General features: G+C 45.8%; 1 protein-coding gene across 1 annotated transcript in view; it reads right to left on the bottom strand.

The window, feature by feature from the left end:
• Nucleotides 1-13873, bottom strand: part of LOC146009562 (uncharacterized) — a 40341-nt gene that overhangs the window by 20098 nt on the left and 6370 nt on the right. Inside the window, exons 2-5 of the mRNA XM_083150008.1 lie at nt 5566-5688; nt 3717-3804; nt 2874-3000; nt 1692-2742 (exon numbers count right to left, since the gene is read on the bottom strand). Of these exons, the coding sequence (XP_083006134.1) occupies nt 1692-2742; nt 2874-3000; nt 3717-3776 (1238 nt within the window). The 5' untranslated portion in view covers nt 3777-3804; nt 5566-5688. The remainder of the gene's footprint in view (nt 1-1691; nt 2743-2873; nt 3001-3716; nt 3805-5565; nt 5689-13873) is intronic.

Here is a 13873-nt window from a genome sequence, read left to right as displayed (position 1 = left end):
TCTGATTTTGTCTGTTGTCTTCCCCTCCCCCCCCCCCCAACCTCCCCTTCCTTACCCCCCCCCCCCCCCCATTTACCTTGCTATACATCTTAATATTATTTGAGAGATTACAATTTAGATGTTTTGTGAGACCAAACTGCTCCCTAAATGTTGGTTGAAAACCGTTCAAACCAATCACAATGATTCCCCCCCAACTAATGGGACTGAGAGGGAAAGTAAAACATGATACCGAATCCAAAGATTTGCTCACATGTGCTTTAATTAAGCTGACAGAAAGCTAGACATTGGCAAACTGTAATAGAAATAGAAATACAGCAGCATTGCGGAGTGGAACAACGGACTGAACTCCTGGTTTTAAGATCTGCTGTGGTCTGCTTTGATAGATAACCTGTGAATTGAACAAATTGTACATTGACTGATATTTTGTTACATATACTGTGTAATTGTCTCACACTGTTTACCTTTTATATTATATTTAATTGAAAAATCTCAATAAAAACTGTTTAAAAAAAAAAAAAAAAAGAATGAACCAAAATAAGGCCCTTAGTGCTAGGCTGTGGGGAGGGTGGTGTTAGGGATAGGTTGAAGGGTGGTGGGGGGTGAGGTTAGGTTTAGGCAGCAGGGTATGGTGGTTAGGGTTAGCCACTAGCATGGAGGGTTAGGGTCAGGCTGTGGGGAGGGGGGGGTTAGGGATAGATTGCGGGGGGGGGGGGGGGAGTCCATTTAGGTGGCAGGGTAAGGGTGTTAGGGTTAAGCACTAGCAGGGAGGGTTAGGGGGGGGGGAGGGAGAGGGGGACAACTTAGTAACGGAGCCCTTGTCGGGATTCTCTTTATCAGGATGCCATGGCCAGTTGGCTAGGATATAGTATATATACCATTTGAACTATCTCCCATGCCATTACCACCCAATTTTCCTAATCCTGTCACATTGTAAATCTAAGTTTTCTTTGTTTGGTAAAATTATTGATGGTCAATTTTCTATTCCAATGCCTGTATTTGACAATTTGGGGACAGCTCTTGCGTTAACAGCAGGCCTTTGCGATGTGCCCGGCGATGTGCAGCAGGTCCCCGGCGACTCCCTCCCTTACCCGGCCAGCTGATGATGATCATTCAGCTGCTGTGGGGGGAGGGGGGGCAGTGTCGTGCGTCTGTGCGGGGCGACGTGGGGGTAATCGCCTGCTTTTGCCATAGCCCCTGCCGTGAGGGCTGCTGTGCGGCTTTTTCTGCATATCAGAATGTAAAAACCCAGATAACAGGGTTTTTACTGCATTTTTCGCATAGAGCATCCCGCCCTAAATTGACTAAGACAGAAGTTCTAATGAAGATGAGATATTGCCCAGAGCAACCAATCAGATTGTACTTCTTATTTAGCACTTTTTAGAAGAACGTCCAACCTTCAATAGAACACCTATCTTAGTAAATAAACCCCATAATAAAGTGCGAGTTTTTAGCAGTTAGAAATGTTTCCCATAGCCGACGAGGTTCCTCTACTATGCATTCTCTTTTCTTGGTCCCAATAGGAACATTGGATTCCTTATTGGCTATAATCTCTGCACAACAACAAATAAGTGATAAAAAAAAAATAAGACTCATTGCTCATTTTCAATAAAACTTTATTTGTGAGTAGGACTAAAACCATGTTCTTTGTAAATAAAATTAAAAAAAAAAGCCACGACTGCAGGGTGGATCACAGTTGCCCATTAACTCCGCCATGTTTTCCTCTCAGATGGCGGGCAAGATGAAAGTCATTAGTGAAACTTCTTCCACATTTGGGACAGGAGAAAGGTTTCACCCCTGTGTGAATCCTCTGATGTCTTATCAGATGCGGGTTAGTGGCAAAAGATTTCCCACACTCGCTGCAGGGGAACGGCTTTTCCCCAGTGTGGACCTTGACGTGTCTAGAAAGGTGCGACTCGCATCTAAAATTCTTGCCACACTCTTTGCATGTTAATGGCTTCTCCCCTGTGTGAATCCTCATATGCATGAGGAGGCCGTGTCTATGGAGAAAAGATTTCCCACATTCGGAGCACAGATACGGCTTCTCTCCTGTGTGACCCATTAGGTGTGTAATCAGCTGTGTGCTGCTGGTGCAGACCTTCCCGCATTCAGAGCACGGCCATATCCCACGTCTGGTGTGAACCTTCCGATGTCTCCTAAGATTTCCAATCAGAGTGAAACACGTGCCGCAATCTTGACACTGCAGCGACTTCTCTAGTCCCACAGGAGGCCTCTCCACAGCTGCTTCTGAGGTGAAACTACCTTTCTCCTCAGAGCGTCCTTCCGGCCTGTGTCCTGAGGTCTGGCCTCTAGATAAAGAGTCGTTGTGAGGCTTTCCAAGCGCTTCCCGGACGCTATAAGTCATAACCGCTACACAGTTTGATGTTCTGGTATCAGGGTGATTGGCGATGGAGTGGGCAAGGGATATGGCAGAATGGTCTACCCCAGGGTCTCCTTTCCGTGGCCAAGGGGACTGTGGGAGATTTTCTCCTTCATGCGGCTTTGAGTGCTCATTGCTTGCAGATTTCCTTGCGCTGGTCACTCGGGCACTTCTGCGTGTGGGGTTCTTGTTCTGTTCCCGGACAGAGTCTGGCGGACTGACAGGATTAGGTGCGATTGGGAATCCATCACATAGAAGTAAATCATCTGTATGTGGACACAAGATTATCTGCTGGGGACTCTTCAGAACAGGCTCTTCTCCTCGCTCGATGGCTGATACAAGAGGAGGTTTACCACCGATCAGTCCTATAGGGGAGATGCAAAATGACAGCGATTTACACAGTGATATTTTCTCTCACACAGGCAGCAAGTGGTTTGCAGAAGACACGTACAGGTAACATCGAGGTCCAGAAAGAGATGACTTGAGATTTCCTTACCTAGAAAGGTCATAGTCTGGTAATTCTCCACCATGACTTCCCTGTACATCTGCTTATCTTCTGCCCTCAGACAGCCCCACTCCTCCTTGGTGAAGTAAATTGCGACATCATCGAACAGGAACTGTTCCTAAAAAAAAAGTGCAGGAAATGGTTCTATAAACACAACCAACATTTCTAGAGGAAGGTGAGGGATTGGGGGGATAAAGGGCAATAAGCGGCCCTCAAGTTTCTGTTCAACTACATATCCCAGCGTGGTCTATAACACCGTAAAATGGGATCCTAATGGCGAGACAAAAAAATAAGGATCAAATATGGTTTGAGGTAACATGTTTAAAAAAGGGGCAGATTAGATGGGCCAAGTGGTTCTTATCTGCCGTCAAATTCTATGTTTCTATGTATCCTCCCACAAGCGCAGAGACAGGTCCCTGCGATGTGCTGACCCGGAAACCGGGGGGGGGGGGGGGGGGCTGCGCATGCGTTGTTAGTGCTGACTGTCCTACCGACCTCGCTGCCCTAGCGGAAGTTCGATCTGTAGCCCATAGGCTAGCGCTATCTCACAATGGCGATAACCCAGGGATGCGATGTTGATACATCGGACAGCTTTGCATCCCACATAGAAACCGATGAAGGAGGTGACCAGCTGCTGTACAGGAGAGATCGCAGCAGGGATCGGAGATTCCACCGACTCAGGTCCGTATACACGCGGGACCGAGCATCGGACCTGAGGGGACATCAATCTGACCCGATTTGACGGCCTCACAATTCACCTACAGTATGGTTACATTTCCTGGTCTGATTGCCACAAGTAATTTAATTTGAACACATGTAAACGAGACACCATACCTTTTTGTGCGCCCGGCTGATTTTCTCCTTCGCTACAAGATACCTGGTACGATAACGCATTATGAAGGTCTGATCCGTAGGAAAAATTCTGTAGATTTAATTCAAGATGAATCAATAACAACATATATCAGATGGCATCATGTAACCCACACAACAAGATCACGAGCAGATAACATTCCAGTATCCTAATGGATGTGATCTCAGATGTATATATGAACCCTTTTCAACATCTTATAATGGTGTTATTGGGTCATTTAGCCCCGCCCACTCCACAACAGCACAGCCATTCTGGTCATTACCCCCCCCCCCATCCTGCCCACTTCACTAGGAAATGGGCGTTATGGAATAATGCGGTGATGGCTAACCTTGACACTCCAGCTGTTGTTGAACCACACGTCCCAGCCTGCCCTGCATCAGTTTTAGCAAGGCCAAATAGTAAAACTGTAGCAGGGCATGCTGGGATGTGTAGTTCAAGGTTAGCCATCTAAGGTATAGATGGTTCCCAACCCTGGTCCTCAAGTACCCCCAACAGTGCATGTTTTCCAGGTCACCCGGCAGGTGGAGCTAATTAGGTCACTAGTGATTCTGTGTGGAGACCTGGAAAACATGCACTGTAGGGGGTACTTGAGGACTAGGGTTGGGAACCACTGGTATAGGGGGTCGACAATGTCTACGTCAACCACTAATGGTCGATAATGACTAGGTTAAACCTAAAAAATGGTCGACATACCAGGTTGACACAAGCTTAAGGTCGACATGGACACGGTCAACACAGGTCTTTCTCGCATGGCCCGCTGCGCTCGGCACACTATTATATGCCCACTTGGACAGTAAAGTATGAACCAAGTCGGTGTAATCAAAAGAAACATGAAAATTTGTGTCAACCTTTTGATTGTTGACCATGTCCATGTCAACCTTAAGCTTGGGTCAGTGACAAGCTATGGAATACTTGCCGAGTCGACATATCAGAGCTGCTCAGGGGGGGCAGGGACAGTACTTTGCATCCTCAAGCCCCGCCCCCATTGCAGGAAATACCATGATTCGTGGGTGAATATGGAGTGGGTGGGCTAAAATTATGTCATTTGCATCATTTTTAGCTGCCCCCTCCCCCTGTGGGGAGCAGTACACGCCCCCTTTCATGCCATGCACATAGATTTCCCTGAAATACTCTACTCTTTGTAAAGTCAGCAAGTGAGATACATGTGCTGTATATAAACTAGTGATAACGCGTACGATAAATCTATGCCTGTGACAATTAAATACTGGGGAAGACTGAGCAAATCTTGGAGAGAGATAAAATTTCAGCCAATCAGCTCCTAGATTTCATCTCGGTACGTACACACGGGCGTTTATCGCTGCCAATATGGTCGCTAAGCGACCAATGGCCAGGTGCGACCAATGGCCAGGTGCTCACTCCCATATTTAGCCCCCTTATGATCGCTGGTCGCAGAAGCTTGCTCCTGCAACCAGCTGATTCCCTCTGCGGCTCCCCCGGCAGAGGTTCCTATTCATCAGCGACCAGCTCTGGTCGCTGATGAAAAGGAGACACTGAGCAATGTGTTGCTGAGCAATATATCTCCCCCGTGTACACAGCTAAACACAGCATGCAACATGGCAGAAGCTGACTAGTTGGCCTATCATCCTGAACACAGGTATCACTGGGAATCCCAGGCATTTATCTGCCACATGCAATAGTTGTTCTTATGTCTTTAAAATATCAGGGACACAAAGTTTACTGCACCAACTAAAATATAAATATATATATACACATAATTAAGGAAGGATACTATAGAATGTCAACATGTAGTTATAGAATAAAGAGTATATCTACTATAATAGAGGAACTTACTGTGTGCTCTGCTGATGTAGGAGACAGATCCTGTTGCATCCATTAAGCTGTCCCTCCCCAAATGCCTGGATAGGATACAGACTTTTACATTTGTTCCCTCATTATTATTCAGGGAGGAGCCGGCTGCAGGGAGAGGCGGCAGCAGTGTTACAATAGGCTATGATGCAGTCAGTGATTTGCATACGGCAGTCACTGACCCTTAATAACAGTACCTCTGTATATGTTATATAAGATTCATTTACACATAGTGATCCTCAACTAAAGCTGGGTACACATATGTACAATCGTCGGGCCGTTCTTCCGATCTGCGGACGAACGGCCGTTCGATTGTATATATGTGTACGCTGTCCCGATCCCTTCGTTGCGATCGATAAACGGCCAAAAACGCTCTTGGCCGTCCACGGTCGGTCGGTCGCAGGTTCTTTGCTGCTTAATATTCTTCCGACAGGACGGCTCCATATCGAAAGAAAAGTGACATGTGTACGCACGTTCGATCGATATGCAGCCCGTTCCTGCGATCATTCCTCCCAAAAGCAGCACGCCCATGTGGGTGTTGACTAGCTGCGTCATCCCTCCATCAGCGCAGCATGTAAACAACAGGAAGTCTTCTCCCCCGTACTTTCCGCGCCATGCTGTTAAAGAATATTCGTTGTGTGTGCATTCCTTTTGAAATAAATAATCGTTGTGTGTGCATTCCTGACAGATATAGTTATAGAAGATAGATAGATAGATAGATAGATAGATAGATAGATAGATAGATAGATAGATATGTGATGTTCATTGTTCTGCATAAACACTTAACATTTATTAAGAAATACTGACAAAAAATACTGTGAACACTTTGTTTATTTGGGTGGTCGGACCTGAACAGAGTATATCACATACAGGTGCTTGCATTAAGGTGTAGCAGGAACGCCCACCCACCCAAAAAACATAAAAACACATTTGAACATGGTGGTGTATGTAGTGGAAAGCGGTCCCACGGCAGCAACGCATCACATGGGAACATCCCGGCCTGCTCACATGTGATGCGTTGCTGCCGTGGGACTGCTTGCCATGACATAAGTGCCACGTGTGAAGGTTTAGCAGGAAAGCCCACCCATCCAAAAAACATGCAGTATATCAGCTGTGGTACCTGCCAAAATCTAAATGTACAAATGGACATATTTTCTCTATACAGGTGCTTGCGTTAAGGTGTAGCAGGAACGCCCACCCACCCAAAAAACATAAAAACACATTTGAACATGGTGGTGTATGTAGTGGAAAGCGGTCCCACGGCAGCAACGCATCACATGGGAACATCCCGGCCTGCTCACATGTGATGCGTTGCTGCCGTGGGACTGCTTGCCATGACATAAGTGCCACGTGTGAAGGTTTAGCAGGAAAGCCCACCCATCCAAAAAACATGCAGTATATCAGCTGTGGTACCTGCCAAAATCTAAATGTACAAATGGACATATTTTCTCTATACAGGTGCTTGCGTTAAGGTGTAGCAGGAACGCCCACCCACCCAAAAAACATAAAAACACATTTGAACATGGTGGTGTATGTAGTGGAAAGCGGTCCCACGGCAGCAACGCATCACATGGGAACATCCCGGCCTGCTCACATGTGATGCGTTGCTGCCGTGGGACTGCTTGCCATGACATAAGTGCCACGTGTGAAGGTTTAGCAGGAAAGCCCACCCATCCAAAAAACATGCAGTATATCAGCTGTGGTACCTGCCAAAATCTAAATGTACAAATGGACATATTTTCTCTATACAGGTGCTTGCGTTAAGGTGTAGCAGGAACGCCCACCCACCCAAAAAACATAAAAACACATTTGAACATGGTGGTGTATGTAGTGGAAAGCGGTCCCACGGCAGCAACGCATCACATGGGAACATCCCGGCCTGCTCACATGTGATGCGTTGCTGCCGTGGGACTGCTTGCCATGACATAAGTGCCACGTGTGAAGGTTTAGCAGGAAAGCCCACCCATCCAAAAAACATAAAAACACATTTGAACATGGTGGTGTATGTAGTGGAAAGCGGTCCCACGGCAGCAACGCATCACATGGGAACATCCCGGCCTGCTCACATGTGATGCGTTGCTGCCGTGGGACTGCTTGCCATGACATAAGTGCCACGTGTGAAGGTTTAGCAGGAAAGCCCACCCATCCAAAAAACATAAAAACACATTTGAACATGGTGGTGTATGTAGTGGAAAGCGGTCCCACGGCAGCAACGCATCACATGGGAACATCCCGGCCTGCTCACATGGGATGCGTTGCTGCCGTGAGACTGCTTGCCACGACATGCACCATGCTTCTGGCCTCCAAATAAACAAGAAGGAGAAAAAAAGTTAAATAAAGTACACAAACTATTTTTTGACTTTACAATGCAAACCGTTATAAATTTTTTCGTATAAAGAGTGTACTACTGCTACGCCTTTTTGGATTTTTGAAATTTTTTGGGCTACGGTATGGACTTTCCCGCTAAGTTCTTGTAGACATTTATGGACTTGTGTCATGTTTTCTTGCATTGTGCTTTCGTCGCTGGACGTGTCAGGTGATGGTGTGTTCTTCTCCCCCTCTGCACTGACATCTGAAATCTCGATGATATCTATAATAAGTACAGATAAAGAAAGGTTTACCTTTCCACAAATGATACGTCACTATCCCATAAAGATGATTTGCAGTATACACTCACCATCTACACTGCTGGTGATCGCAATCACTTGGTGGCCCTCTGCGGTCCCTTCCATCGGCTGCGCAGCCTGGATATCATCTATAGTGACAAGGTAAAGTGACATATTACTACCCCTTGTTGTGTGTATAAAACATGTGTTCTGTTGGTGTGCTGGTACAAAACCTTACCTGTTGTACTCTCCTTCTTTATTTTTAGGTTGGAGGCCCTGTCTCTGCCTTCCTCATGTCTTCTCCTGGGATGGATTTCCTCTGAGTAAAAACAAGCAACATGTCAGCAAAACACACAAAATGTAATGGATCATGACAGTATATTAATAAAGCTACCTAGGGCATTGGACTCACTTCTTTTAATAATTCCACGAATTTTCTTGAGCTTGGCCTGCTCCTTGTGCTTCAGGTCCGACCACCGTTTTTGGAGCTGGTATTTGGACCTTCTTTTCCCAAACTTCTCCTTTATCTCCTTGCATACACGCTGCATAATAATTTCTTTTCTATAATTTGTCTTGGGGTATGTTTTTCTCGAACAATCGTAGTCCCTTCTATCCAGCATTTTGACCATCAGTTCCACCTCTGCAGATGACATGGCGGATGCGCGCGTCACTTTTTTCTCCTTGTTGTCAGCGATTTCTTTATCTGTTGTTATCAGTGCAGAATTGGAAAACAAAGGTTCTGTAGGTTCTGTACTGGCCTCCCCCATATGCGGTGGCGCCAGACCCTCCGACATGGCTCCTCGATGTCCCGTGTCTGTGTGACGCGAAGCACGTGCGTGGGGCGGAGATTCGTGTGCTCATCCAATCACTGTGTTTCAAGCCACGTTCAGCACGAAAGAATATTCCGTCGTTGCTGTTGGATTGATCGGAGCAGCGCAGCGAATTTTCCGGACTGTATCGACAATTATTTCGGTGAGTATTAACACAAAATGTGTAGTTTTCTATGACAGGGACTTCAATCTGTGGGCCATGGGTATGCTGGGGCTTGTAGTGACCGTGTATCCTATGTCCCACAGAGTTTCAACTCCTGTACTATAGCTACAGTATATCTAGTGTCCCACAGACTGAACACCTGTACATTAAATGGTTTATGGTGTAATAATATGCCTTTTTATTTTATTTTTTGGAACAGAAATTCAACCATGGCAGAAAAAAATGTCGAATTTATGAAGGACTTCATTGAGGCCTACAGGGATCAGAATTGTCTCTGGAATACCAAATCCAAAGACCATTCGAATCGGCAGAAGAGGCTATCTGCTCTGGAGGAGCTGGTGAGGGTGAGCCAGACCTACTACCCCACAGCAAATGTAGAGTGGGTCCGGACTCGGATCGCTAATATGAGGACCGTATTTAAAAAGGAACTAAATAAGGTGGAGTCCTCAAAGCGGTCTGGGGCAGGGGCAGACCAAGTCTATGTGCCCAGGCTGTGGTACTACGACCTGCTGGCCTTCACGGTGGACCAGGAGCTGCCCAGGGATTCGGTCAGCAACACTACAAGGAACCAGCCTGCCCCCTCCACCTCCGCGTGCAACCAAGAGCTTTCTGATGACACCATTTGCGGCACAGTAAGTAGACGTATTTTATTTTAAAAAATTTTTTTTAAACCAGATAAATATAACAGCAAGTACAGTATAAAAATTGTGAACATGTAAAATGAAAAGGGGGGGTATCGCCCCCTGCAACTGACCTCTCTGTTGGGCACAACAGAGAGGTCAGTTGCAGGGGGCGATACCCCCCCTTTTGGTTATACATCGTCAATTTGACCTTCTCTGTGGCCCTAATTCTGGTTCTTCTCAGTGGTGGAGGTATACTGTTATCCGCCTGAGAACACAGTGATCAATATTCAGACATCGCAAGTGCATTTACCACATTTTTTGTATTTGGAACTTTTGGTTGTCATTGGTAATCCCTGGTATCTACACTGTTGTAGTCTTTCTGGCGCGGATTATTGTAATATTTTTTGTTGTCTAAAATTAACGGAATAATATCATTCTGCCAATCCACAGCGCCAACACCAATAAAATACTGCATGTATTCATCCCTGTTAATTTAGCACGCATAGATGCATTTCTGGTGTTTAAATTAGTATTTGGTATGTCTGGTATCTAAATAATTAGTTTCCAGAGATGCCAGTCATAACGCCTCTTCAACTAGCTCACTTTCATCCATGGCAGCAACATGGTGGTGTATGGGCTGCGTTCTTCTGCGTAGATATAAAAATATATGGAAGTCTTAAAAATCGATAGTGATACATCATTGTCATCTTGTTTTGTTACAGCCATCGCTATTTGCCGAGGATGAATCTTCGGCATCGCTGGAGGTGGCATCACAGCTGCCTTCACCGGCCCTCTGCTCCACCCCCACACCAACCGCCACGACCAGCGCTGAACCGCAAACAAGCGCTCAACCTCCAGCAGAAGCGCCATCAAGAAGAGGGCGCAAAAGGCCGAGGCAGACTCCAGATGCTGCGGACGTGGCAACCACCAAGATCCTGGAGTCTGCCAACAGATTGATGACCATGGATGAGGATGATGCGGACCGGGTGGGGAGTGTATTAGCTGACAATTTGCGAAAGTTGGACCCGGCTACAAGGGTGGAGGTAGAGCGCATATTTTATGAGACGCTGTACCGGGCCCGTGTGGGGACTCTGTCCCGGCACACACGTCTCACCGATGAGACCCCTCTGCCTAGGGTTGAATTTCAACCCATCAGCCCAGCTCCTATACCCCAACAAGCGGTATTTCACCCGGTGCAATATCCGCAGTATCAACATTTACAGCCACCAACTGGGCAAAGGCAGCACCAACCGGCAACGTTGGCTAATACGCTCCCACCAGGTCCACCTGGTGGCCCCTTCCAGAGTTTATTGGAAAGTCCATCTCCCTCCCAACCACCGATGGATACAGGGGATTATGGGGTGGGACAAGTTTACCACCATATGTAAATATTTTATATAGTTTATTTAAGTGCATTATTGTTTTAAATATTTTTATGTTTAAGTATTTCTTTATTATTTATTTACTTGTTATTTATGTTATATTTTTTATAAGTTTATAAGTTAATAATTTATATAAAAATAAAAAATTCTGTAATCTAGTTGGTGTCCGTGTGAAAATATCATTTACCATGCAGGGTGACTATAGGGCACAGATATACATACGTACAAAGTACCAGGAGAAATTGGCATAGAAATAGGTGTGGTGGAGCAACTACTTGCTAGTACATAAACACCAGTACTGGGTACAGTCTGCACTCCAGGTGCCGTGGCATTGTGCCCTCCAGGAATGCCTGGCACCTGAGTACTACCACTCACTTGCCGTGATTCGGCCTCCACCTCCCCCTCCTTGCTGCAAGAAGACGCAGAGGACAACTTGTGCGGAACTGTGAGTATACAAATTTTATTGGCAAAATATGGATTATTACACACCAAAAAACAATATATTTACAATGACAAAAAGGTACATTTTTAAGCAATCATGTCATTCTGCCACTCCACAGCCCCAACACCATTGAAATAATTCAAGTACTCGTCTCTTGACAACTTTGCTTGCGTTGATGCATTTCTGGTGTTTAAATTAGTTGCCAAAGCTGTCAGACCAATAGGCTCGTCAACAACTTGGCTCTCATCCACTGTAGCCCCCAGTTGTTGTGTGTGCACCGCTTTTCTGCGCAGGTAGTTGTGCAGCACACAACAGGCCAGCACCACTTTGTCAATCTTATCTAGGCGCAGATTGATGGGACTGTGAAAAATTCTGAATTTATTACTCAGAATCCCAAACGCATTTTCAACCACTCGCCTGGCACGTGACAGGCGATAGTTAAAAATGCGTCGTTCCCTGTTCAGCGCCCTTTGTGGGTAGGGTTTAAGGACATTAGGGTGCAATGCAAAGGCCTCATCCGCCACAAAAACAAAGTTCAAACCGTGCTCATTTTCAGTCCGCTCTGGCAGATTCAGTTCATTTTTTTTCAGTTGGTCGTGGAAAAAGGTATTCTCCAGGGCTCCTCCATCTGAAACTCTACCATTTTTCCCAATGTCCACAAATACAAACTCGTATCGGGCATTAGCGATGGCCATTAGAACAATGCTGAAGAACCCCTTATAATTATAATAAAAAGATCCACTCTTTGCAGGGGGCATGATCCTGACGTGTTTGCCATCGATAGCTCCACCACAATTAGGGAAATTCCATAGATCACGGAAATCACGTGCAATATTTTGCCACTCCTCCTTGGTCGATGGAAACTGCAATATAAAAGTATATGCGTATTAATAATCTGTTTGGTTGATTTTAGACCCATCAGCCCTCCCCCATTGCAGCCTCAAAGCTATTACCCGCCTTATCAAAAAGACCCCCCACCCACTGGTGTAAAAGATTAAATCAACAGGCATTGTAAAGATATACATGTAGGGTACAGGTATGTGCACAGCTATACATATGGGGGACATGTATGTAATTTCCATATTTACCTTCATGTATTTGTCCTGAAGAACTTGGACGATGGCATCACAGGTGTCTGGTATTATCAACCCCAGCGCTTGAGATGAGATTGCGGTGGTGAATCTCAGGTCGGCAAGGGTCCTGCCTGTTGCCAGGTAACGCAGCGTTGCCACCAGTCTCTGCTCTGCAGAAATGGGCCTCCTGAAATAGGTGTCCTCTCTCTCTATTAAAGGGGTAACCAGTGTCAGCAGCTCCATAAAGGTAGCGTCATCCATACGGAGATAATTCCTGAAATCATCAGGATTGTTCTCCCGTATCTCCTTTAGCAATGGCATGTGGGAGAAGGTGTCTCTCCTCAGAAGCCAGTCTCTGGTCCAGCAGCTCCGATTCTTGGTCCTTTTTCTTTTTTTAATAGCCCGCAATCTAATGGCCATAGCAGCCAAAATGCACGCACGAGCCTTCCTTCTCCTCAAGCTCATGATTAAAAAGGCCCAAATGCACCGATAGACGAACGAACGTACGTATATCCAGTACAGCTAGCAATGATCTGAATAGTCACGGCTCTATTCACTGTACTACACGAACGATTCTTTGTTCCGTGATCACGCCTCGTTTTGGTATGCTCTTTTAAATCCAGCCCATTATGATAATGTTGTGTACATTTTTATCGTGCGAATAGCCAGAACGGGAGAGTGTGTACGGTGGTACAATCTTTTTCTTGCGATTGTTTGGACGGGAGTACATCGGACGTCGCAAGTACAATTGTACATATGTGTACGCGCAGATCGGTCGTATGTTTCGGACGGCCGAACGTGTATTCGGTCGATCGAACGGTCGCAAGAAAAATTAAATTGTACATATGTGTACCCAGCTTAACAGGTCATGTTTTCTGGATCTCTTTCATTAAAAATATAAAATAAATAATTAGGTACTTGTGAGTTATCCGGGCTGCCGATTTTTTCATCGCGCCCGAAATCGTGGGCATCGCGTCGCGGCTCCTTATAACGGCCACGACCGACGCGATGCCCGCGATTTCCCATAGACAGTAATGTTAAAAGACGCGATGGACCCGATTTCCCATATACAACAATGTTAAAATAAAATGTCAATGTGAAATTGGCCAATATGGGCATTTCACATTGGATATGTTTTAAAAAAAAATGTTTCATAGCCCCCCACCACCGTTAA

This window comes from Crinia signifera, chromosome 6 (assembly GCF_055691185.1).
Source record: "Crinia signifera chromosome 6, ASM5569118v1, whole genome shotgun sequence".
NCBI classification, from domain to species: domain Eukaryota; kingdom Metazoa; phylum Chordata; class Amphibia; order Anura; family Myobatrachidae; genus Crinia; species Crinia signifera.
The sequence above is the reverse complement of the archived record's forward strand: the minus strand, read 5'-3'. Positions and strand labels throughout refer to the sequence as shown.